This window comes from Bidens hawaiensis, unplaced genomic scaffold (assembly GCF_021521415.1).
Source record: "Bidens hawaiensis isolate Kalapana, Puna unplaced genomic scaffold, B.hawaiensis_p1.1 tig00004282_1, whole genome shotgun sequence".
Lineage (NCBI taxonomy): Eukaryota > Viridiplantae > Streptophyta > Magnoliopsida > Asterales > Asteraceae > Bidens > Bidens hawaiensis.
The window spans coordinates 1011926-1038841 of record NW_027491257.1 but is presented as its reverse complement, the minus strand read 5'-3'; the positions used below and the strand labels follow the sequence as shown (position 1 = coordinate 1038841).

Genomic DNA, 26916 nt, shown 5'->3' with positions numbered 1-26916 from the left:
GATCCGTAAAGATTATACACTTTGTACCATAGAGGTAATGGCGCCAAATTTTTAGCGCGAAGACAACCGCTCCAAGTTCCAGATCATTCGTTGTGTAGTTCTTTTCATTGGTCTTGAGTTGGCGCGAGGCATATGCTATGACTTTGTCTCGCTGCATAAGGACACATCCGAGTCCCTGATGTGAAGCGTCGCAGTAAACGACGATGTCATCCGTCCCCTCGGGCAGAGACAAAATTGGCGCAATACATAACTTCTGTTTTAACATTTGAAATGCTGCTTCCTGATTTTCGCCCCAAACAAACTTCTTGTCTTTCTGAGTTAGCGCGGTCAGAGGTAGAGCTATCTTGGAGAAGTTCTCAATGAAGCGTCGATAGTAGCCAGCTAGTCCTAGGAATTGCCTCACCTCAGTTGGGGTTTTTGGCGCTTCCCAGTTTTCGATGGCCTTGACCTTGGAAGGATCGACGTGTATTCCTTTCTCGTTTACAACGTGACCGAGAAAGTGAACTTCTCTAAGCCAAAACTCACACTTGGAAAACTTCGCATATAACTTTTCTTTCCTCAACAATTCCAAAATCAATCTCAGGTGTTGCTCATGCTCGGCCTTGGTCCGAGAGTAAATCAGAATATCATCTATAAACACAATCACAAACTTGTCCAAGTATGGTTTGCACACGCGGTTCATCAGATCCATGAATACAGCCGGCGCATTAGTTAGCCCGAAAGGCATCACTAAGAACTCATAATGGCCGTATCTAGTTCGGAAGGCTGTTTTCGGCACATCTTCCTCATGGACCCTAAGTTGGTGGTATCCTGACCGTAGATCTATCTTCGAATAATAACTGGATCCCTGCAACTGGTCAAATAAGTCGTCAATCCTCGGTAAGGGGTACCGATTCTTGACTGTCAGCTTGTTCAGTTCCCTATAGTCAATACACATTCTGAACGAACCATCCTTCTTCTTAACAAACAGTACTGGAGCTCCCCAAGGTGAAAAGCTTGGGCGTATGAAACCCTTATCCAATAGTTCCTGTAGCTGATTGGATAGCTCTTGCATCTCAGATGGAGCTAATCGATAAGGCGCTCGAGCTACTGGCGCAGCTCCTGGGACTAAATCAATACGAAATTCGATTTGTCGCGGCGGCGGTAATCCGGGCAAATCTTCAGGAAAAATTTCTGGAAATTCGCGCACTACTGGTAAGTCTTCAATTCTTCGCTCATCTCCTTTCTTCTCTACGACATGCGCCAGGAAGGCGTAGCACCCTTTCCTTAGGCACTTGCGCGCCTTTAGGCACGAAATCAGTTTCGTCGCAACTCCCCTTCTTTCCCCTTGAATTACCAAGGTTTCTCCGTTCAACAGTGGGATCCGAACCTGCTTCTCATGGCAAATAACCTCTGCGTGGTTCTCGACTAACCAATCCATACCTACTACCATGTCAAAACTTCCCAAGTCTATTGGCAACAAGTTAATATTGAACCCGTGACCTCCCATGACTATTACACATTGCTCAGTTCTTTCGTTCGCGCATAACTGCCTACCATTGGCTAGTTCTATAGTATAAGGTGTGTCTAGCCTACTGGTTGCTAGGCCTAGGGAATCTTTAAACTCAGCGGATATAAAACTTAGGTCAGCGCCAGTATCAAATAAGACAGATGCAAAATGGCCGTTAAGTAAAAACGTACCGGTTACCACATTCGGCTCTTCTTTAGCTTCGCCCGCGCCGATCACAAAAGCTTTCCCGCGAGCTTGGTTTCCCTTTTGCGAGCAATCCCGACTAAAATGCCCTGGCTTCCCGCATGCGTAGCAGTTGTCACTGGCTCCAGCTTCCTTAGCACGGCAATTCACCGTCTTATGCCCTGGCCTGTTACATTTGGCGCACGTGATGCTCGCGCATTCACCCTCGTGGTGAAACTTGCATTTGTTGCACCATGGGTAAGGCCCGCTGTATCCTTTCCTTGATGGCTCCGCTGCTTGGATCGCGTAAACCCTTGCGCTCTCCTGCTTCTTGAACGGTGGCTGCTTGGAGTCGGACCCTCGGTGGTGAGAGTTCCATTTCCTCTTGGAGTCAGAGGTTCGCTGCTCGTTTCCGCGCGTAGTCAACATACCCGCACGGACCGTATCCCTTGTAAGGGTGATGGCCCGCGCTACCGCCTCATCAAAGGTTGGAGGCGCTGCGGCGTTGAGCGGAACCCTAACAACATGAGGTAACCCAAAGATATACCTCTCGATCTTCTTTTCCTCCGTGTTTGCCATGTCTGGCACCAACTGGCAAAGCTCGTTGAACCGGTTGTTGTAGGCGTCGATATCCGTTCCTACCATGGTGTGGTTCCAGAATTCCTGCTGCAGACTCTGGATTTCTGCGCGAGAGCAGAACTTTCTCATCATCATTTCCTTCAGTTCTTCCCAGGTCTTGTGAAGAGCAACTTCTCGCCCCAAAGTCTTCACTTGAAGCTTCCACCAAGACGAAGCTGCTTCTTGGAACATGCAGGTCGCGTAAAGGACCTTCTGGCTCTCACTACAACCGCTAATGGAGAGAACTGTCTCCATCTTGTCAATCCAGTTGTAGAGCCCAATGGCCCCTTCGGTACCCTTGAATGGCCAAGGCCTACAGGTCATAAATGTCTTATAGGAGCACCCTTTGTCCAAGGCTCCTGATTCGGGTTCTGGGGTCTCGTTCTGACGACCCTGACTAGATTCGGCCATGCTGGCCTCATGTGTCGCGATCGCCTGCGCGATTATTTCCGCGAGTTCCTCGGGTGTCATGGTAATTCCCTTGGCTCTAGTTGGAGGCATTCTCGCTTTAAAAGAGTGAAAATATATTAAACTTAGCGCATGTACTCTAAGCACATAATGTTCTTTATCTTTATTCACTAGACACTGTGCGACCCGTGTTCCTACGTGTGTGTATAGTTTCTTTTGAAAATATTTTCTTTGAAAAATATTTCATGCGATTCCCCAACGGTTATAGTCTAGGTTAAAACTTCTTTTCCTAGTTCGCTATAACCAGTGCTTTGATACCAATCTGTCACACCCGGCCCTGAACGGCGGAAACAGCCGGGCGCGCGCGAGTGGGGATTGATACTTAAGCACGGGCCATTGCAAACATTCAAAGTAAGATTTTCATTTCGCGTGAAATGTTTAATACAAATACATTACATTGTTTAAAAATTACATAAAAACATCCAAGTGTAAACACTGTTGAAGATTTCCACGCCATATCCCCTTGCGCGGCGGGAACAACCGCGCGCATCGAAGGGATAGAACTAAAATCTTCCAAAAAGCTAGTTTTAGATGTTCAGCGTGAGGTGCTCTAAGTGTGACTCCATGCGCTACCTAGTTATCTCCTGAAAGACACGTAAAAACATTTGAATCAGTATAAACTGAATGAGTTCACAAGTTTTAGTAACTTGATAAATCGTATTGCATCATAATCTTGATAAAAATCATTCTGAAACATAATTCTGATAGCATCATTAAAACACATGCTTGGTAAAACATAGTTCTATCAACATATTCTGATAAAATCGTTCCGCGGGTTACGCGCGAACATTTCTGGGAACTGTGCTCGTCTGTGTAAGTGGCGCTGCCACTACGAGCGAAATAAGTAATACTGTCCCGCGGGTTACGCGCGGACACTTCTGAAAAATCGTGCTCGTCTGTGTAAGTGGCGCTGCCACTACGAGCGAATAATACCGTCCCGCGGGTTACGCGTGGACGTTGTGCCGGAAAACAAGGCGCTCGTCTGCGTAAGAGGAGCGACCTCTACGAGCGGGCTCAATCCCATAGTACTGCCCCGTGCTAGGCACTCGTCTGTGTAAGAGGTGCGACCCCTACGAGTGGGTGGATCAAACCAGCAGTCCCTACCCTTAGAGTTCCAATGGTAAAGTGATCACTTACTCGTATCGCACTCTCATCGAAAACCATAGATAACCGTTTGCATTGCTCATCATGAAACATAATTTAAACACATAATCGCTTGCATAGCTTGTAAGTATACCATGATAAAACATTATTTAAGTACGTGTCCCTCGCCCCGAAAACAGTTTAAAAGTAGTGAAAACAGTGAAAATAGGGGCTGTGAGACTCACCTGTGGTTCTTGTTAAGGGATTAATCGAGATTCGGGTTTTCTTGGTGTTGGCCTCGGAATTGAAGGTCTAGAATACGATTAAATAACAAGAAGTATATATATTAAGATCAAGAAATAGGAGAATATAAGGGTTGAAAAGTAGATCTCAAGGTTATATTCTCGGCTTACCTAGTAACAGGATCGGAAATGAAAACAACGGATGCTTGGGAGAGGATTAGTGCAAGTTTGCAGTTCTTTGAAGTGTGTTTTGGGTGATAATTTAGGTTACATATTTATAGGCAAACTCAAGGGAACACAATCCCTTGCTTTAGGGGATTGTAATCTTTTCATACCTAGGTGTAATGATGATAAAGTATGGAAATTATTATTATTTATTTAAAAGTGGAGGAGTGGATAAAAGATTTTGATTTGATTTGGACATGACATGCAGGTCTGTGGTTGGTGAGAATAGGGTGGCTGACAGTTGACTTTTCATGTTACAGTATGCTTTTTCAGGCACTTTTGTCAGTGTACAGTAAAAAGTAGAAATCTCTGAAACACGCTACTGTTTCCTTTTGGGCGGGAATAATCCTCCTTAAATCTGGAGATTAGGCTAAGTGTTCTGCGCGTATAACTTTGTGCGCATAGCTTTCTGCGTGAAGGACATTTCTTTGCTGCGGGTAGGTGCGTAACCTTCTCGCAGTTAGGGACATTGAGTTTCATTTGTAGATTCTCCAGGTGGTCTTGGTATTTCAACATAGTGATCAGTCATGTTGAAGTCAATTCCATCTGGGAGCTTCAGACAAACTAGCTCTCAATGTTCCCGCCATGCGGGGAGGTTAGTTCCCTTTCCGCACGCGCATAAACGATTTGGGATGCACCCGCCTTAGCATCATGCGGGACGGTCAACCCATTAGACAACATAAAGTTAAGTTACATGAAAACATAAAGCCAAAACATTAGCGCATGGCGCATATAACATATGCCCACGCTGGTTTTTACATCGCGCGCTCGCGCAGGGCGCACATAACGTGCCCGCGCTGACTCTAACATAGCGCGCTCGCGCAGGGCGAACATAACAATTGCCCGCGCTGATTCTAATATAGCGCGCACGCGCAGGGCGCACATAACAAATGCACGCGCTGATTAACATAGCGCGCTCGCGCATGGCGCACATAACAAATGCACGCGCTGATTCTAATATGGCGCGCTCGCGCAAGGCGCATATAACATAATTACCTAATATTTAGGTTGATTACTTGGTTTAAGGGATTGGGAATTTACCGGGTGTCACAAAATCCATCCAAGAGGTCAGGCAGATGGGAAGGAGGCAGAGGTTGGCGATAAGCCCCATGCATACCTGAAGGATCGGCCGTCGTTGCCGATGACGGAGGCATGGTAAAAGCCGCCGCGGTCGCCGCTGCGGAATCCGCAGCAAAAGTAACCGCCGGCTCAGTGAAAGATGCGGTAAAAATGGCACTGACAGCCGGCTGTGATGTCATCACAGCTGGAACAGTCGGCTCAACGGAGTGAGCAACTGAACCAGCGGAAGCAGGCGCAGGCGCAGCAGCCTGGGTCGTCGCCTCAGGTAGGCTGACCAAGCCTACCGTCATGGGCGGAGGGGTACTCCTCTGCGTTCCACCCTGGAATGCGTCAACATCCACGCCTGCACAAAAAAGAAGACAAGTATTAATGATATTAAGCTATGAAGTTAAAAATAAAGTTTGTACTTACGGGTTTTCTTGAGCCTGAAAGTGCGGACAGGCGGGGACGAACCCGATGGAGCCGGCCTTTTTGCGCCGCTCACCGTCGTCATCCGGGGCTCTCCGGAGGTGACAGTCGCAGCCTCCGGAGCAGTGGTCCTATCACCACCCGGGTTCCCCGCCACCTCCTCGCTCTCGGCCTCTGAGTCAGACCGAGGCACCGGATCGGCAGTGGAGGCCACCTTCTCCTTTCCCTTCCCGCCGGCAGCCTTCTTCTTTCGCACCAACGGAGGACCATCTGCGGATTCCTCATCAGAACATAAGATTAGAGGAATTCCAGCAGAGGTTTCAACATTGAGGGGTCGAGGGTTGAATAACGCCTTACCTGGCCGCCTGGCGCTCAGGATCTCGTGGCCTAGCGGGTAGACCTCCACGAACCGATCCGCCGTTTGTTCTAGGATGGGCAACTTGTTCTCATCTAGAGCACGAGTACCCATCCGAGCGGGACTGTCAGCCTCCCGCGGATATAGGAGCGACTGCAAGTCGTTCCCCTCTGAAATAAACAGGAAAGAAGTTAGAAGAGATTCTAAATCAACAAAAAGAAACAGAGCATACCGTAAGGAACAGAGTTCGAACCTTATTCAAGGACGATTGGGATCTTTTGCACATCCGCATCCTTCCACACCCGGCTCATCCCGAGCATCACCATCCCGGACTCCGCAAACCTGTAAACCGGAGATTGGACTCGGGATATCTTCGAGAACCATTCCGCCTCCTGGTAGTTGGAGGCGTGAAGGCTGGGAAGTGCTTGCCCATTCTTGAATTTCATGGCAAGGGGGATGGCGCGAGCGGAGATGTAGAAGAACTCCCGCTTCCACGAGCGAAGACTACGCTCGGTTGCGCTAATCTTCAAACCCTTGATCCGGGTTATCAGAGTATACCACCCCTGGATGCACCTCCAGGAGTAGAAGGTCATCAGGCGGTCGACATAGGGCTCAATGCCCAGAATCCGGCACACCCACTCGAAGTGGCAAATCTTCGCAATCGCCATCGGGTGCACCTCGGTCAGGTGTACACCGTGCCTTTCCAGGACACGGTACACAAACTTTGTCAATGGGAACCTAAGATTCCCATAAACAAAGAATGCAGCATATACCCCGATCTTGCCTCTGGGGGCATCATACTCCGTCTGATGGGGTTTAGGAAACTCAGGCTCGAAAGACTCGAGCATGAACTTCCTGACGATGTACTGATACAGATCGACAGGCAGAGCACACTGGCACTCGCCAGCAGTACTCTTGTCATCGGCGAACACCCCAGCCTCCTGGGCTGTAGATTCGAGATCACGAGAAGACATCTTTCAGATGAAAGAAGAAAACGATTTCAAGAGAATGCTTGCCTGAAAAGGTGAGTATTCGCCGGAAATCGTTTTGAAGATGAAGAGAAAAGTGAAAGTGTGGATTACAAAGAACCCTCTCCCCCTTTATATACTAATCGCAATTAATGTGATGAATTTAATGCGGAAGAGAGAGAAATCGAAGGTGCAATGAAACTATGACACGTGGCAAAAAGCAAGCTGGCAACAGCTATTGAAATGACGCGTACCATTAATTATAAGACAGGTGCGAGTACAGTGTTAAGGCAAAACCCTTCACATACTTAGCACCTGCAGGGAATTGAAGCCAAGAATACCTCGGCAACCAAGTAACTATAAGACGGGTGCGGGTACAGTGTCAAGGCAAAACCCTTCACATACTTAGCACCCGCAGGGAATTGAAGCCAGGAATACCTTGGAAGTAAAGTAACTATAAGACGAGTGCGGGTACAGTGTCAAGGCGAAACCCTTCACATACCTAGCACTCCGCAGGGAATTGAAACCAAGAAGGATCTTCTGGGCCATGCTTGCGGAAACGGGAATAACATCCCCGCATAGCGGGAACATCGAGAACTAGATTGTTTGAAGCTCCAAGATGGAATTGGTTGTTTTAACATAATTGATCACTATGTTCAAAACTACCAAAACCTCATGGAGAATCCACACAAGTGGGACTCAACGCTCCTGACTTGCGAGGAGGTTACAGACCTACCCGCATCATACCCAAAAATCAAGCAGGAAAGTCGGGAATTTCAGCAAGTGACAAGGACTTCCGCGGGAAGAATCCCCATGGAAAACCTTAAAAAACCCTTTTCAAAACCCTTTGCTTAAGTCCAAAAGTTCACCTCACTTTATTAAACATTCATGAGAAGAACATTGGACTGGGGGGACTTGAAGAGGTAGGTCCCAGCAGAGCCCAGTTGGACCCGCAAGACTCACCTTCAAAAGAGACGTCTGCGCAGAAACCAACTGGATACGCAGGACCCACCATGCTCAGAGACGTGACGTCCTTACGCGCAGTACGCAAGCTGTTCCCGCAGGAAATGCCTCCCAATGGTGAAGTACTCTGCCTGTTCCCGCAGCTGCGGATACAAGCCATCAGGGAAGGCCACCGCGCAGCAAGGCTACACGCACAAGGCACTTAGCTCTCAATCATTCAGTGTCACCTGAAGGAATGAGCAAAGCCGGGAACAATCCCGCACAAAGGCGGGAGGGGGAATACTCCCGCCCAAAAGCCAGTCCGTACGATACGGGAAGATCTTTTGTACTGTACCTGACGAGGTATGGGCAAAAGATCTGACTAAAGATATGACAGCTTATTGACAACAGTATGGCGAGCAGCATGCTCTTGTACTGTATGTCACTATTAGCCGCTGCCTACTCATCAACTCCTGTCATACCACGTGCATAGCCGGCAGTTGGTGGAAAAGGAATAGTACACAGCAGGCCTGGTCAATGTCAGCCGCTGCCTACCCACCAACTACCAGCAGGGCACGTGCGTAGGCTACAGTTGGTAGAACAGGAATACTATTCAGCCGGCCACACCTCCTTGGAAACCTACCTTCGGCTATAAATACCCCAAATGGTATGATCATCTCATCTTATCATATCTTATCACATTATCATCATATTATACCTGATATCTGCTCTAGCAATCTCTTAATATACATTTATATTTAAAGAGCAATCTAGTCTGATTCTCACGCCCGAGGGTGGTCACAAGGAGGAACCCCCTCCTTCTCAGTGACGAGCTCACGGTGTCTGTTTTGCAGGTTATCAGAAGAACCATCTTTGCCGGGTCTAACCCCTCGTGGGAAACATCTATCTAACCCCCAGGTTATCCGTAATCTGCCAGGGGTCCGGTTAGTGTTTCTTCAGAAATCAAAAAGGATGGAACTCACCATCTTTGTTTAATAAATTTCTTAAGTGACTCAGAATTATACACTTCTCAAAACATAAATAATTGGATCAACAAGTGTTTAATAATCATAAAAGCTAAGCTTGAACAAAGAGGTCAAAGAGACCAATTCCTTCACCTCCTCCACATTCCACCTTACCCATAAACACCTAATAGACACCAACTATTTCAAACCAACATAACTCATTTACCAAAATTTCACACCACCATTAACCACCGCGATCCGCCACTTCCATGGAAACCAAAACACCACCGGCGCATAAACCAAACCTTACAGACGTCCTCTCCAAATCCGAAACAATCCTCACATCCAACTACACACACTTCATCACCTTATCCCTCCTCTTCCTCCCCCTCTCCATTTCCTTCATCACCCCAGTCCACTATTCGCCTCGGATCACTTCCATCTAAATCCCATAACATTCTCTAACATTTTTTATATACTAACTGTTTACTTACTCTCCCTGTGTGCTGTAGCCACCATCACCTACAGCACACACCATGGTCTCTCCAGTAAGCAGGTCAACCTTATGTTACCTGACTTAATGGAGAGACCATGGTATCAAAGGAGGATGTTAGAGACTTTCACTGCAGTCAAGTCTCTAGCATCCACCTTCTTCCATGTCATCACGACAGCTGTCGTGGCACACAGTCTTCTCATTCTCGTCCTGGGAACGATGTATTTTATTGTTGCTACAACAAATATGGGTCACGACAGAGGTCCAACGTTCACGTGGTTATATGTGATTATTATAGTAATTGTAACATATTTCCATGTGAATTGGTGGCTGGCTTTTGTGGTGGCCGTGGTTGAATCGAAATGGGGATTTACGGCTTTGAGAAGGAGCTCGTGTTTAGTAAATGGGATGAGATCGGTTTCGTTGTTATTGTTTTTGTATTTTGTATCTTTTGTTTGGATGTCGGTATGGGTGTTGTCGGATGGTGTTCGTTCGTTAAGTGGCTCTGGGTATGAGTTGTTTGCTATGATGTTTGGTTCGATCTGGCTGATGTCCTATTTGCGTCACATAACTGTTGCAACCACCGTGTTGTATAACTATTGTAAGGCTTTCCATGGTGAATTGGCAGTTGATGGGTTTGATGAGAAGGTCCATCATGTTGTGGAACCTTGAAGAACAAGAATTTGTGAATAGTTTTGTTGTGTATAATGTGAAGCTTGATTATAAATATATGTGTGTAAACATATTACACACTCCTTGTAATATACTAAGCAAATAGGCATTGTGCTTTTGGTGATAATGTATAGTTTCAAGATGAGTGGGGTTTTGTTCTTCAGTTGCTAGTCTTATAGTTTGGAAAACGCGTCTAATATTAAGTGTGAATCGGTTTTGATTTTTGAATGCTTTATATGCTTCACCCGCGGCTTCGTATGTTCAATAACAGAAATAAGTAGTAAATTGTATGATTATAGTAATAGTTGTTTTGAACTTCATGTTCACTTATAAAATGTGTGTTTATTTAATATTAATTTGTTTGATTAAAAAATAAAAATACACCGTTGCCGGGGATCGAACCCAGGTCACCCGCGTGACAGGCGGGAATACTTACCACTATACTACAACGACTTGTTGATATATTTTATTTAGATTTAAAATCGATTAACTTCTAAAAATAAAATAAAATGTATTGAGTCTGGCCCATCCAAATTATCCCTATGGGGAATATATGTTTCTCCATAGAAGGTCTTCCGCATATGTGAAGGATTCTTCCTTGCTAAATAATTTTATGATCTGTGAAGGATTCCACATATGTGAAGGATTCTTCCTTGCTAAATAATTTTATGATCTGTGAAGGATTCTTTCTTGCTAGGATTGTTCCTTGCTAAATAATTTTATGATTTAGTTCAGTCGCTTACTAAACAAATTTAAACAGAATAAAGTTTCCTAATCCGCACGAACGCAGGCCTCCAGTGCCACAAATTATGACATAGGCTCAACCACTTGGGCCGACCTTAGGCGGGCACCCCTCCTGAGTGCAATGGAGGTCACCAACCTAGGCCATGGGTCTTCTTGATCGCCCATTGACCCCGTCAAGGTAAGTAAGTTATCCGGTGTCCCATTCTCGTTATTTATTATACACCCCTGCTTACCTAACTTTCTTCCCTTGGCGATGTGGGATTCTGGAGTAATGAAGTGAACATTATTATTTAATAAAAATTTATCAGGGTTTTTAAGGGATAGTAATCTTAATGTTTTAGTTGATCAGTCTGTTGTACAAAACACTTGCTATTAGTTGCAAGATCTTGTGGTCTTTGGAGTTTGGATGCTAGTCTTATAGTTTGGAAAGCGTGTCTAATATTGAGTGTGAATCGGTTTTGGATGCTTTAACTGCTTCACCCGCGGCTCCATATTTTGAATAACAGAAGAAAGTAGTAAATTGTATGATTATAATAATAGTTGTTTTGAACTTCATGTCCAGTTTGTTCTTTAGCTGAGTAACATAAAAAAAATGAATTTGTTTATAAACTTTGAACTTATAAAATGTAAAGTGTGTTAATTCAAAAAAATAACGCAGTTGTCAGGGATCAAACCCAGGTCACCCACATGATAGGCGGGAATACTTACCATAACTATACTACAACAACTTGTTTATTAATATTTTTCAGAATATTATATTCAAATCTAATCAAAATTTTGTTTTGGAAGACACAAGGTATAACAGGCTGGAATTTAACCATATAAATATCCTCAATTCATCATTTCTCTGATAGGATAAGTAAATAAATAATCATATCTAATGCATTGAATACTAAGAGTTGCTACATAAATAAACAATAGTATACAATTTAGCTACATTAATGAAGAAAAATATATGGCTATTTTGATACTTAAGTGAAGAGAAAATAACAATTTTGTCATTGATTGATTTGGGAGTGATTGGAGGCTTTGAGCCGTTTTGGTGATAGACGGTTTCTTCTCATATTTCGGATAAGAAATTAACAATCTTATTAAGTATTTTTAAGTGCGTAGACAATGTTTAATGTGGTTCTTTACTCTTCTCCATTTGAGAATAACCGCGTATGGTTAATAATCTGCGAAAGCAAATTTACAATTTTCAGTTTACTCACTTGATCACAAACACACAATGAAAGCTAACATGTTATTGTATACATTGTTCATGGTTGATAAGTAGTCTTTAACATTGGACGAATTCATGCATGATATTACTTGATCCCTCATGGCAAAACTTGTAATTATATATACAAAAATCTTGGTTATTGTTATTTTTTATATACAAACAATCATGCACACGTAAATGGTTGTTATCAAAAACAATAAAAGACAATTATGGAACACAAAACAATTGAAACTAGAAGAAAGTTTAGAATCCTGACTAAAAGATTTAGGTGCTGTTTGTTTTTTAAGAGGTAAAATGTGCAGTTTGCGGACCATATCTGCAGACATCTGTATCAGAAGAGGTGGACCAAACCTCTGCAGTCTGTAACAAGAAGACTGTTTGTTTTTTAACGTCTGCAGACTGCTATAATAAATGAAAAATTAAATAAACCGATTTTTTTCAACTTTATTCAACAACAAACTATTAATAATCGTACAATTTTAGCAATAATCAAACAACAAACATTCATAAACCTTCTACAAACTTTAAAATCAACAACAAACTAGTAATAATTGTACAACTTTAACAAAAAATCAAACAACACATTCATAAATCTAAACCTTCTACAAACTTTATTCAACAACAAACTAGTAATAATAGAACAATTACAATAATGGTGAATAGACTATCAAATCTTGAAGAAATAAGCATGCCAAGGTAGATGATGGTGGAGGTGACAGCTAGGGCTGGAGGTGGCGGAGCAGCGTGCGATGGCGGTGATGTGGGGAGAAAGGAAGGCAGCGGCGATCGGCTGGGGGTAGGTGGAGGAGCAATGGTGGTCGGTTGGGTTAGGTGGAGGAGCAGCGGCGGCGACGGCTATTGCGGCGCCGGAGGTGGAGGTCGCCGGTGGTGGAGGTCGCGGTGGTGCGGTGGTGAAGGGGAGGAGATGAAGGGGAGGAGAAGGTAGAATGAAAGGGGGCTAGGGTTTGGAATAAGATAGAAGATGTAGAAGATCTGAAAAGAGGAAGGCCCATGTCTTTCAGGATAAGAGGGTGCGAAGACGTTTTTTAATGAAATGTCTTCAGAAAAACAGTCTGCAAGCCTAAAGGTCTGCACGTGGTCTGCGCGGCGCAGACATAAGATGCCAGAAAGATCTTCAGACAAAAAACAAACACCACCTTAGAAATGATAGAAATTGAAGTAAAAATTGCGCAGAGGCTGGGAGAACGTAAGCCTCCACTGCCACAAATTATGACATAGGCTCTCAACCACTTGGACATAATCGCAAACTATTTAGCTAAAAATACGATTGAACAGGATGGAAGTTTTCCAAAACAACATGAATATTGCATTACTATATCAACTGAAAGTTTATCATGTATATATTTTAATTTGAAGATTAAACATTAAAACCGGAGCACGAAACAATAAGTTTGTAATACTTGAAGCTGAAATATATAGCTGGTTTTGAGATTTGTTGTTATACCATCACATCTATTGTTAAACCATACTAGTCATGTCATGCTTATTAGCTACTTAGATAAACATATATGTAGACAATTAAAAATCTAAAGTTATAGCTTTGACCCAATTTTATGACTCTAATAGTTTTAATTTGAGGTGGTCAAAGAGACCAATTCCTTCACCTCCTCCACATTCCACCTGACCCATAAACACCCCTCACAACACACCATAAAAATCAACTCATTCGCACCGTGATCTACCACCATCATAGAAAGAGAACCAGAAACAACACCGGTGCCTAGACCGACCATTATCCGCATCCTCACCGAGTCAGAGAAGATCTTCACAACCAACTATAGGCATTTCATCCCATTATCTCTCCTCTTCCTCCCCTCTCTATTTCCCTCATCACCTCCGCTCCACTATTCGCCTCGGATCACTTCCCTCTAAATCCCATAACATTCTCTAACATTTTTTATATAATATTTGTTTACTTACTCTCCTTGTGTGCTGTAGCCACCATCACCTACAGCACACCATGGTCTCTCCGGTAAGCAGGTCAGCGTTATGTCACCTGACTTACTAGAGAGACCATGGTATAGAAAGAGGATGTTAGAGACTTTCAGTGCAGTCAAGTCTATAACATCCTCCTTCTTCCCTCTCGTCACGACTGCTGTCGTGGCACACAGTCTTCTCATTCTCGTCACGGGAACGATGTATTTTATTGTTGCCACAACAAATATAGGCCAGGAGAGAGGTTCAACGTTCACGTGGCTATATGTGATTATTATTATTATTATCGTACTTGCAACATATTTCCACGTGAACTGGTCACTAGATTTAGTGGTGGCTGTGGTTGAATCGAAATATGGGATTTCGGCTTTGAAAAGGAGCTCATATTTAGTAAGCGGGATGAGATCGGATTCGTTGTTCCTGTTTTTGTATTTTGTGTATGTTGTTGGGGTTTCGGTATGGCTGTTATTGGACGGTGCTCGTGCGTTTAGTAACAAGGCTTATGTATTGTTTGCTATGATGCTTGGTTGCGGCTTGCTGGTGTCATATTTGCGCGAGGCAACTGTTGCGATGACGGTGTTGTATAATTACTGCAAGGCCTTCCATGGTGAACTGGTAATGGATGGGTCTGATGTCAAAGGTTGAAGAACAGGAATTGATGTGTTTGTATAACTGTATGGTTTTGTTGTGTAATGTGAAGCTTGATTAATAAATATTACAAGTAAATTGTATGATTTTGTATGGATTGCTGAATGTAATAAAAAGAATTAAACGCCGTTGCCAGGGATCGAACCCGGGTATCAAACCCGGGTCACCCGGGTGACAGGCGTGAATACTTACCACTATACTACAACTTGTTTGCTTTATTTCTCACAAATATTATTTTGTGTCATCTATGAATACAAGTAAGGTTTAAAATAAACATATTTTAAAATGACTTATTTTAACCCGAACCCAATATCACCCGTCTGTTTAGGCAAAAGTAGTTGCATCATAATATATTCTTCAATACAGGTTATCTATTCAGGATTTGAACAAAGGTATATTGGTTTTTATTAATCTCAACTATCGTCTTTTGGTCACTGTCGGTCCAACTAACGAATTGGTTGCTGACGTCCCAACTTTTAGCGTATTTATTCCTAACGGTCCGTGACTAACAGTTACCTAACGCCGTTAATTTCAGGTCGCCGAAAAAACATTTTTGGCCGAAAAGGTCACACTTTTTGCCCGAAAACACCACCTGAACACTGCCACACCACCAATTGACTCACCGCCAACCATTCACCACCACTTGAGCACCGTCAACGGATTCCGACAATGGTTCTAGGGTTTCGACGACCTCAATAATTGGGGTTTTTACTAGAAAAAGATTCCTAAAGATCCGATACAAAGTTACCAAGATATTTGGGATGAAAACGTTGAGTTTTTGGGAAAAAGTGAGTTTTCCGGTCAAAAACGTTTTTCCGGTGACCTGCAACTAACGGTGCTAAAATTCTGTTAGTTGCAGACCGTTAGAAAAAAAATACATTAAAAGTTAAGACCATTAGCAATCAATTCGTTAGTTGGGATTAATATAAACACCATTATACCTTGAACAAATCATTATCCAATTTAAAGCTTTCAAATATCATTAAAGGCCTTAAATCACTTGTTTCTTGTTTACATAAATATTATCTTTTCCCAATTTACTCATTTCATCCACATACTCCACACAACTTGTCAAGATTCTAACTTACAAATTTTCAAATCCAACCCTAACAAATAAAAAAATTACAAAAATGACTTTTTTTTTTTTCATTTTCCATAACTAGATGTTGATCTTGAAGAAGATGCCATCTTCAATCTTGCTATCATTTCATCTTGTTCACCACTAAACAACCGCGCGCTCCAGTTTCCCGACCTTTGAACCAACCGAGCCGGGACCCGGTCACTATCCTCCCCACCCGACGCATCATACCCATCGCTAGTCGATCGTGACAATGCCATTACCCTGGGCTTCTCGTGGGCCCCACCCGTCAGTTTCCTAGCCTCATCCGTTCCTGAAGATATCCTAACCGGATGAATATCAGGCGAGTTCAACTCCAAGCTACTGTCAGGTGATGATTCCACTATGCCTGTTGAGCCCATGGGCCGGAACACGCTACGGGCCTCGAGCTGCAGCGGGGCCAGGCCCGAGAAATCCTGGCCCATTAATGATGGCTGTTCTGCGGGGTGTGAATGTTCTGGAAGACGGATCCGTTTGCTTCCTCGTCTTCGGCTGCTTTCGAGTTTTGAGAATAACCGGCGTTCGCTGCTTCCGATGCTGTGATCGCGTTCAAGCCCGTATGGGCCGGTTTGTTGGGCGTCTTTTCGTGAAATAGGCTGGATGATTTTGGACTTCTTTCGGGCTTCGGCTGCGGCTTTTGATACCTCCTCTGCATTTAAACGGGCCAGTGCCCACGGGCTGATTTTAACAGCTGCAGGGTTCTTTTTCTTAACGGGCTCATCTACTGCCTTCTTACCCAGTGAGCTAACAGAACCGGTGTCCGGTGGAACTACATCATACTACAAAACAAGAAATGTGTTATTGATTAAACTTTATTTAGAAACGTGTCGATTTGGGTTATTTTTATCTTTATCGGGCCAAAAACGGTATAAAAAAGAAACAAGCTTTAAGCTTTTTCGTATATCTTTAGCAACCAACTTTTAAGTTAGAAGTAAAATGGATATACCTGATCTTCAACAAACAAACGCGGGGGCGTACACCAAGATCCTTGACGGAAATTATTAAACGAGCTCGCGCTACTTAAACCGGTGATAGAGCTCGCTGGTGACATTTGAGGACTTTGTTGACCACCGAGGCCTTGTTGTTCTTGCTCTCTCAATGCTATAATGTAATCATATGTACTTATTCCCTGCACATAACATACTTATAGTTTAATCAATATTTTTAATAATATTATTTAAATATGTTAATGAATAATATGAAACATACCTTCTTTATTAGAAGAATGTGAAAGAAGAAAAGCTGAACAAGTGGCAACGTTGCAATCATAGCCAAAATCGTGCACACTCCCTGCCACAATATAAACAGAAGTTTTTAAAATTTTGACGTTGGTGAAGGGTATTTTAGACATTTGTCGGTCAACACTCACCACGACTATAACATAAGGCACTAAAGAGAAACTGCTACCCAATTTGGTAGCAATGTCTAAACTGAATCTTTTGTGATCAAGAAAACAGCATATTAACACGACAATCCCCGTTGACCACTGAAGTACGAGCTGCATTTTCACAAAAGTAATAACACGTGTCAGTTTCTGACTAAAATTGACTAAAAAGTCAACATGACTATTTGGTCTTACTAAGAGAAGAGCAGAGATCATAAGAGTAAAGAACTTGCGGTAGTTCTTCTTGCCGACGCAGTTATTTAACCACTGCAAAATAATAATTAATAGCGCGTCAAATGTCAAGTGTTTACAGAATTATTATTATTATTATTATTATTATTATTATTATTATTATTATTATTATTATTATTTATTTTTATATAGTGCCTACCCTGCAATGATGATCGAATCGATCGACACATTTGTCACAAACTCTACAATGCTTGCTGTACTTGAAAACCTACAGAAAACCAATAATGTACATATATTTTAGATGCTAAATTAGTTAACTCTGCAAATTCCCAATTCTTTAGTGACATGAAAGTAATAAGGTTTTGGGTTGTCATTTCTGGCCCGTTTTCGTGCTCGGATTGGCATGTTAACCTTTTCAAATAAAATTTGTGGATCCGTCACAGACCGTTTAAAATGATAATAAAAAAATAAATTTGATAAGGTTGACCAGCCAATGGGCCCGTTTAACACATTTAGATAAATGGGTTACACGGGTCGTGTCCTGGTTACACGAATTAATTATGCCCGGGATACGAATAAAAGTAATAAGGTTTCGGGTTGTCATATCAAAACCTTGTCAAGCCAAAACCTGCTTAATAAATAGGCCGTGCTCGAATCGACTTGTTTAACTATTTTAGCTAAAATGGGTCGACATGCCAGCCTGTTAAAAATTATAACAAAAATATATAATTTATAAGGTCAACCCGTCAATCCAATTGACACATTTAGATAAATGTGCTATACGGACCATGTTCAGGTTACACGATATTAAATGCGCACAGGTTAAGGCTAAATGTCTTTGAAAATAATAAATATATGGGCCATGTTCAGCAACTTTGAAGTTTTTACTTGATGGGTTAACTCTTTAATTCTTTTTAGTTTTTACAGAAAAAAATTTACCTCAACTTCACACAAACTACAGTAAAACATGCCATCTTCACTATTTTGAAGTTCAGAAGACTCATCATTTGAACTTGAGCAGCAATGGAATATCAAACCACAAGGAACCAAAGCCCAAAACCAAGACGGTTTCGACCCAGTTTTTACAGTTTCCGACACATTATCTTCAGTTCTTGAATCTTGATTCTTTGCGTTCTTGACCGAAGATTTAGCTCCAACACTTGCAGCATTTGCATCTTGTATCGATGAAGTCGATCCACCACCAAGTTTAGATTCTTTAACCCTACCACTCATCTTATTATTCAGGGTTTTCGTATACTTTTTCGACTTGAAAACACCCGGATCTGCTGGATCCGCACCCGCACACCACATATACAACCCGAATGCAGATATAATCTAGCAAAATTATTCACAAATCACATAAAAACATTAAAAAAAAAAAATTCAAGACTAACATTAAATTAGTTCAATTCTACAATCAAAATCAGATTTTTAACACAAAATTAGACACAGATCCTTATCTTAGCCGATAATATTTATATTATTATTATTAGTTAATCATTATCTATTCCTAGAAGTTGTATCATAGTTGATTTATGTTTCCTAGTTATTAGGAGTTGTTTTATGTAATCCTTTACCCTATTTAAAGGGATCTTGATTATTCAATGAAACAATGAATTATTCAATACCATAAACACTTTTATGGTATCAGAGCTACGGTTCTAACATTCCTTAAACCTAACCCTAACCACCGCCTGCTGCCGCCGGCTGTTACCGGACATGGAGAAACCAGCGGCCACGGAGAAACCAGCAGCCGATGCTTCTTCCTCCAAGCCGCCACCCCAGTCCATGCATCCCGCTTATTCCGTAACCAACATCCAATCCAAGATACGCACCCTAGATGGGAAGAAGGTTTCTTACACCTCCTGGGTAAAACTTTTTAAGTTTAATGCCATTGCATACAAGGTTTTACACCACATTGATGGAACCCCAAGTCCGTCCCCCACGGATCCGGAATATGAAACTTGGAAGGAATTAGATGCTCTCGTGTCTCAATGGATTTACAGCACTTTGTCGGATGACTTGCTGTCCCGTGTACTCGATATGGATGCCTCGGCCAGGGATACATGGGTCAAGCTGCAGAAAATCTTCCTCAGCAACAAGCAGGCCAAAGCCGGAGCTCTCGAAACTCAATTCGTTAACCTCACCCTCTCGGCATGCTCCTCGGTAGATGACTATTGTCAGCAGCTCAAAGAATTGGCAAATCAACTTGCAGATGTTGATCAGCCCATCTCCGATCAGAGGTTAGTACTCCAACTGGTTCGTGGTCTCGGCTCCTCCCCGGAGTTCGACACCACCGCTCAATTAATCCACGCTCAAAACGCCGATTGGGATCTGGCCAGAACTATGCTCCAGGATGAGGTTATTCGCAAAGATAATCGCCAAAACCAGCCTGCCTCGGTCTATGCAGCCACCTCCCACACCACACCGCCCAACCCGAATACTACCACCCAGCCGCAGCACTCCCCGCACCCTCCTGCCCCTACCTCGAATCCATCCCAGCCTCCTTACCGCAGCCGCGGACGTGGCCGTGGCCGCAACCAGTCCACTCGTGGCGGTCGTGGTCGCGGTTACCGCGGGCAGCAGAACACCAGTACCTGGGCTTTTCAGACCCCTTCTGGGCAGCCTACTTACCCCCAATGGGCGTGGTGGAACACCCCCCCCTGCCCCTATCCGACCCAAACAACCTGGCGGCCGAACCACCCTTCACCACCCACCACTAACCCCCCCACAGCCCACTTCACATATTCCCCCTACGGCCCACCCAAACCCACCTACAGCAACTTTGATGCGCTCAGTCCCTCTGATCTTAGTGCTGCCTTCACTTCGATGCAACTTCAGTACACGGATCCAAATACAATCATGGACACCGGCGCCGAACAACATCTCACCAACAATCAAGGTATGATTACTATCCCCGATTCATCTATTGCAAACACTAAAGTTATGGTCGGCAATGGTCACTGTATACCAATCCAGGCCTCCGGTACAGGCTCGTTACCCATTCTTCATAGAACCTATATTCTTCCTAATATCTTATATAGCCCACACATTATCAAAAATCTTTTATCTGTTCGTCGTTTTACTCGAGATAACCATGTATCTATTGAGTTTGACCCATTTGGCTTTTCTGTGAAGGATCTCCTAACGGGGCGGCTGCTTTCCCGCCACAACAGCAAGGGTGATCTCTATCCAGTTACTCCTCCAACACTCCCACCACAAGCATGCTCTCTTACAACTTCAACATTACCCTGGCATGATCGTCTTGGTCATCCAAGCCTACAAGTTCTAGATTTACTTAGTAAACGTTATGGTTTCTTTTGTAATCGCACAAACACTTTATCTTTTTGTCAATCTTGTCATTTATCCAATAATAAACGTTTACCTTTTTATGAATCTATGTCTTTTACTTTCACACCATTTGATATCATTCACTGTGATTTGTGGACCTCTCCCATTATAAGTAAATCTGGATACAAATATTACATGGTTCTCATCGATAATTTTTCAAACTTTGTGTGGGTTTACCCTCTTAAATACAAATCCGACACCTTCTCAACATTCACTAAATTTCATCAGCTAATTGCCACTCAATTCAATAGAAAAATTAAAACTTTTCAATGTGATTTGGGTGGCGAATTTGACAACCATGCTTTTAAAACTTTCGCCCATCAACACGGCCTTCTTTTTCGCTTCTCTTGCCCACACACATCCTCCCAAAACGGGCGCTCGGAACGTATGATACGACGATTAAACGATATTGTTCGCTCCTTGCTTATCCATGCTCACCTACCACCTACGTTCTGGGTTGAAGCCATCCACACCGCCACCTACCTTCACAATATCCTACCCACCAAACGCCTAAACTATTTCACCCCTACCTTTGCCTTATATCTCCACCACCCAACATATGACCATCTCCGGGTATTTGGGTGTGCTTGTTACCCCAATACCTCGGCCACCCAGCCCCACCGACTACACCCACGCGCCACGCGTTGTGTCTTCCTCGGCTACCCACAAGATTTCCGAGGTTATCGGTGCTTTGATCCCACTACCGGTAAAGTGTCCATATCCCGTCATGTCACCTTCAATGAACATGACTTTCCCTACACCATACCCACCCCACCTGCCTCCTACTCCTTTCTAGACGAGGCCACCCCACCCGGTTTCACTTTTGCACCACCCTCCTCCCCACAGAAACCCACCCCACCATCCCTCACCACTTATCCTTTTCACTATACCCGGCGGAACCGCCAAATGAACCAACCTTCTACCAGCCCTCATTTACCTCTTAACATCTCTCACCCATCCTCCCCCCAACCACCTGCACCTCCCACCCGCATTCCAGCTGTTCCTGTAGCCCGACCCCCAGGAACACACCCTATGATCACACGCTCCAAAGCTGCTCACATTCACATGTCCGCCAATATTTCTCCTATTCCCCGATCCTATGCCAAAGCCTTTGCCGACCAAAATTGGTTACAAGCCATTCGGACCGAATTTAGTGCTTTGCAAGAAAATGATACCTGGGAGCTAGTTCCACGCCCGATTGATAGACCGGTGATACGTTGTTTATGGTTATTTCGACATAAGTTCAAATCCGATGGCTCCCTGGAACGATATAAGGCTCGGCTTGTTGTCAACGGCAAGTCTCAGACTATTGGCATCGATTGTGAGGACACATTTAGTCCGGTTGTCAAACCTGCAACCATCCGGACAGTTTTATCCGTCGCTGTTTCCAAATCATGGCCAATTCACCAACTTGATGTTAAAAATGCTTTCTTACATGGCAATCTAAATGAAACCGTGTACATGCATCAACCACCGGGTTTTATCGATACTCGGTTCCCAGATTTTGTTTGCAGATTAAAGAAGTCGCTTTATGGACTCAAGCAGGCGCCACGTGCTTGGTACACTCGCTTCGCAACCCACCTGCTATCTCACGGTTTTTGCAGCAGTGTATGTGACAACTCGTTGTTTATCTACTCTCATGGATCGGATACGGCTTATCTTTTGCTATATGTTGATGACATAGTCCTTACTGCCTCCTCCAATGAACTGCTGCAGCACATTATTCAGATGCTTTCCCGCGAATTTGCCATGACCGATCTTGGTAGACTACATCACTTTCTGGGGATAAAGGTTACACACACATCACACGGCTTATTCCTCGATCAGTCGCAATATACGAAAGATATTATCTCACGGGCCTCTATGACAGCATGCAAACCTTGCAATACCCCGGTGGACCTCAAAGCCAAACTCAGCTCCAAGGATGGGCCTCTTTACGATGATCCATCACTATATCGAAGTCTCGCAGGTGCCCTTCAATATCTTACATTTACTCGTCCCGACATTACATACGCCGTGCAGCAGGTGTGCTTGTTCATGCATGAGCCGCGGGAGCCACATTTTGTCTTCTTGAAACGTATTATTAGATATTTACAGGGGACAATCGACTATGGCATACGGCTTACTCGGTCTAGTATCGCCTCGTTAGTCGCCTACTCTGATGCTGACTGGGGCGGGTGTCCTGATTCTCGCCGATCTACTAGCGGGTATTGTGTTTTCCTTGGTGACAATTTAATTTCATGGTCTTCAAAACGTCAACCTACTATCTCTCGTTCGAGTGCTGAGGCCGAGTATAGAGGTGTCGCCAATGCTGTTGCTGAAGCTACTTGGCTACGCAATCTATTGTTAGAATTGCATCTTCCATTACGACAGGCATCCGTTGTCTATTGTGACAACGTTTCTGCTGTCTACTTATCCGATAACCCTGTTCAACATCAGCGCACCAAGCATATCGAGATTGATATACACTTTGTTCGAGAGAAAGTTCGTATAGGTCACATCCGTGTACTACACGTGCCTTCCTCACTTCAGTATGCTGACATTTTCACCAAGGGGTTACCACGGGAGTTATTTCAGTCTTTTCGATCCAGTTTGAGCGTCCGTCCAAGTCCCGCTCAAACTGCGGGGGAGTCTTAGCCGATAATATTTATATTATTATTATTAGTTAATCATTATCTATTCCTAGAAGTTGTATCATAGTTGATTTATGTTTCCTAGTTATTAGGAGTTGTTTTATGTAATCCTTTACCCTATTTAAAGGGATCTTGATTATTCAATGAAACAATGAATTATTCAATACCATAAGCACTTTTACCTTATTGGCACCAACCCATTAAAAATGGCATTAAATTAGTTGAATTTTACCATCAAAATTCAAAATCACATTTTAACACAAAATTAGACACAGATCCTTAATATTTTAGCATCAAAATTGAAACTTTAATATTTGGGAACACAAAATTGTTCACAAATAACACAAAACAAAAAGAACCCTTTAATATTTACATAAAATTAGCTCAATTTTACCATCAAAATCATATTTTTAACACAAAATCAGACACAGATCTTTAACATTTTGTCACAAAGATTGAAACTTTAATAATAGTTATAAACTTACAAGAGGGGTGTAGATCCCCATTACTATATACTGGTACATCTTTTTACCAACAAATGGAGCAAAGAACACATAGAAACCAAAACCCAATGCCAAAAACACAGATACAGCTACCACCTGCCAAAATTAATGACAATTAAAGCATCAAGTTACAAAATTTTAAAAACCCTAAAAAAATCAAGATTTTGAGTACCTGAAGAGGATGGTAAGGAAGTTGCCACCCATGTTTCCTCATCTTTGCAATGTGGGTATGCGAGAAGTTGCAAAAAGATTCAATTTTTATGGTGTTTTTTGGTGTTTTGGTTAATGGGTGTGTGAGGAAATTGCAAAAAGATTGAATTTTTATGGTTTTCTTGATGCTTTGGTTAATGGGTGTGTGAGGAAATTGCAAAAAGATTGAATCTTTATGGTTTTCTTGATGTTTTGGTTAATGGGTGTGTGAGGAAATTGTAAAAAGATTGAATCTTTAGGCTTCTTTTGATGTTTTGGTTAATGGGTGTGTGAGGAAATTGTAAAAAGATTGAATCTTTAGGCTTCTTTTGATGTTTTGGTTAATGGGTGTGTGAGGAAATTGCCAGTCCCCTCATTGTAACAACAAGGGGATCTTCAAGATCATCACTATTGTTATCTGGTGTAAAAAGATGAAAGACCCATTTTGAATTCACTATTAAAAAGTTGAAAATTTGGTGGATTTTGATACAAATCTGTGTTTTTACTCAATCATAATGAGAGATATGCTGGTCTTTTCTTGAATCTTGAAGATGAGAGAGAAGAGGGTGCAAAGAGACAGTAATAAGGGTGTGTGTTTTTGCTTTTGTAGTATTGTGAAATGACAAAAATACCCTCATGGCTTCTTCCTTTTTGATGGGCAAATCATGTGTTTCAACAGGCCACTGGCAATGCAAGTTGTACATTGCTGCTTTTGGATTCACTCTAAAGTCTTTAACTACCTAAATTTAAAGCCCTTCTTTATCACCTCTTTTACTCCTTTCATTATCTTCTCTTTCATCTTTTTATGTTTTGTCTCTATTTAAGATTTCTGAATTACTTTTCCCTCTTAAAATTTAAAAAGTTGATTACCAGAATGCCCTCATGTGATGTCCAATAGTCAATTTTAGTCTTTTGTAGTTTTTGTTAGTATTAGAAGAAATTTAGAACATGCATTATAAGTAAAGGTTCTTGCCATATTGAGGATGTTAATGATAAACATGGAGAAAGTAGCAAGAAATTGAACTTTAGGACTTAAAGATTATGTAGGTGATTCTTCTGTTGTGTTTCGTACTTTATTTCTGTAAATACATTTTTAAAATCATGTCATTCATGAATCCGTTGTTGCACATAAGACTTTCAATCGTGTCGTCATCAAACGGACCTTTGATGGTTGCTAGTTGACGAGAGTAATATAAAAACGCAATGGTAATCACGTAAATAATGTCTTAATAGCTCATACTAAAATCCAAAACAACTTTAAAATCTTAGAGTCCTATGTCTTTTGTGCTTACCTTGTCATCATCTAGAAATTTATGGTGTCATTTTCTAAAAATATACAGTGTCATTCGATTGGTGTATACAAATACAACATATAAAAGATTGCTCTTAAATTACACGACCATGTCATAGCTAGGTATAGATACTCGTGTACCGAGGGTACAAGTTAGTTGAGTTCATGTCAAGTTCGCCACTTGACTCGATTTTGTAAGTTCTCTATCCAGAACCATAAATCAGGTGACCGCCAAGATTTGATAAAACAATCAGCCGATGGGAATATTTATTGGAAAATCAGGCGGCCACCGGGAAAAACGTTGTTGTCGGTTTTAGTACACATGGCATTTGGTTACTGGTGTCGAATAAGTGGATGGGCAGTGAGTGTTGAAGTGGACATATTAAATCGGTGGGATTTTCATGGACAATTTGATCATTTTTCCTATAATTAATGAGTTAGTTTCTAAACATTTGCTAGGGAAAAAGAATGTTTTGTAAGGTTGTGTGTGGAGGTTTGTTGGGTAGTGTTACGTAACATATGGGAAATCTATATGCATGACAATGTGACATTTTGCTTTTCTTCCCAAAAAGCCCGTGAACAAGTGTCGGAAGACATTGTGCTAAGGACAAACTATCTCAAAGGTCAATATTATCAAAAGTAACTATATTATATAAATAAATTCTGTCGGGCTCATATCACTTGGATTTTTTTTAAATTTTTTTTAGTTTCTTTGGTTGTTGTTCCTTGATTCTTAATATTTTTTTATAGTTTAGAATACTCGATAGATATATGCACATCACTAATATAAATAGATAAGTCTGAATAGAAAAAATTATTGATTTCATAAGAAATGTTTTATAGTCTCTTTTAAGTTTTATTAAGAATTTCACAGTTTAGCGTGTTTGAGTGTAGACTTTTTAGAGTATCCATGCTGACTTCTGTATTAACCTATTTCTATGACTTGAGAAATTTTTGGTTTTAATATATAATTTCAATCCATCTGGTTTCTTAAAATAAAGTTTTTTAGGACTCGACTCTTGGTTCCTATGTTTAGAGAGTCGTTATTTGTTCCTTATCTCACAAACTCCGTATTAGTGAGTGGAAGAAAGAGATAATATAATTAAAAATAATAATAAATTAATTTAATTATACCGTTACATACGATAAATACAGAGAAGGAGACAGAAGACTTTTAAATGATCAACAAAATTTAGAGACCAATGTGAGTTTTCTTTATGTTAAGTGGACAAAGAATTCAGTGGAAATGCTCTTAAAATGACATAATCAATATGTGACTTGTGGTCAAAGCAAAAAAAGAATGATCGCTATAATGGGCAAAATATTATCACTTTATTAGTCTGAGGGTAGTGGGCCGCAAATGTTGGACGATAAGGACGAGACCCCCCCTCCCCCTCCCGCGGCGATAAGAGGGGTGACCAGGGGGTGACATGTATTTGTCGTTAGTGAACGTTTGGAAGAATATTATTATATTAATAATGGGTCAATGGCAAGT

The 26916-nt window shown here is 42.2% G+C and overlaps 2 protein-coding genes and 2 non-coding genes across 4 annotated transcripts; 1 reads left to right on the top strand and 3 right to left on the bottom strand.

Moving 5' to 3' along the window:
• Positions 1 to 10572: 10572 nt before the first annotated feature.
• On the bottom strand, positions 10573 to 10644 carry TRNAD-GUC (transfer RNA aspartic acid (anticodon GUC)). Its single transcript has one exon. It is a non-coding gene; the product is annotated as a tRNA-Asp (tRNA).
• A 316-nt stretch (positions 10645 to 10960) lies between these two features.
• LOC143626121 (U1 spliceosomal RNA) lies at positions 10961 to 11121 on the bottom strand. Its single transcript, XR_013152374.1, has one exon. It is a non-coding gene; the product is annotated as a U1 spliceosomal RNA (small nuclear RNA).
• A 1739-nt stretch (positions 11122 to 12860) lies between these two features.
• On the top strand, positions 12861 to 14758 carry LOC143626057 (uncharacterized). The gene is made up of 2 exons (XM_077096235.1): positions 12861 to 12953; positions 14117 to 14758. Exons 1-2 carry the CDS (start codon positions 12861 to 12863, stop codon positions 14756 to 14758), a joined length of 735 nt encoding a protein of 244 aa, XP_076952350.1.
• A 1103-nt stretch (positions 14759 to 15861) lies between these two features.
• Positions 15862 to 24157, bottom strand: LOC143626003 (putative protein S-acyltransferase 22). Its single transcript, XM_077096205.1, has 9 exons — positions 24114 to 24157; positions 23924 to 24037; positions 18394 to 18789; positions 17654 to 17722; positions 17458 to 17529; positions 17248 to 17376; positions 17088 to 17168; positions 16825 to 17007; positions 15862 to 16657 (listed from the first exon to the last, which is right to left on the bottom strand). The coding sequence occupies exons 1-9, from the start codon at positions 24153 to 24155 to the stop codon at positions 15908 to 15910; spliced, it is 1836 nt and encodes a 611-aa protein (XP_076952320.1). The 5' UTR covers positions 24156 to 24157; the 3' UTR covers positions 15862 to 15907.
• Between the last annotated feature and the right edge of the window lie 2759 nt (positions 24158 to 26916).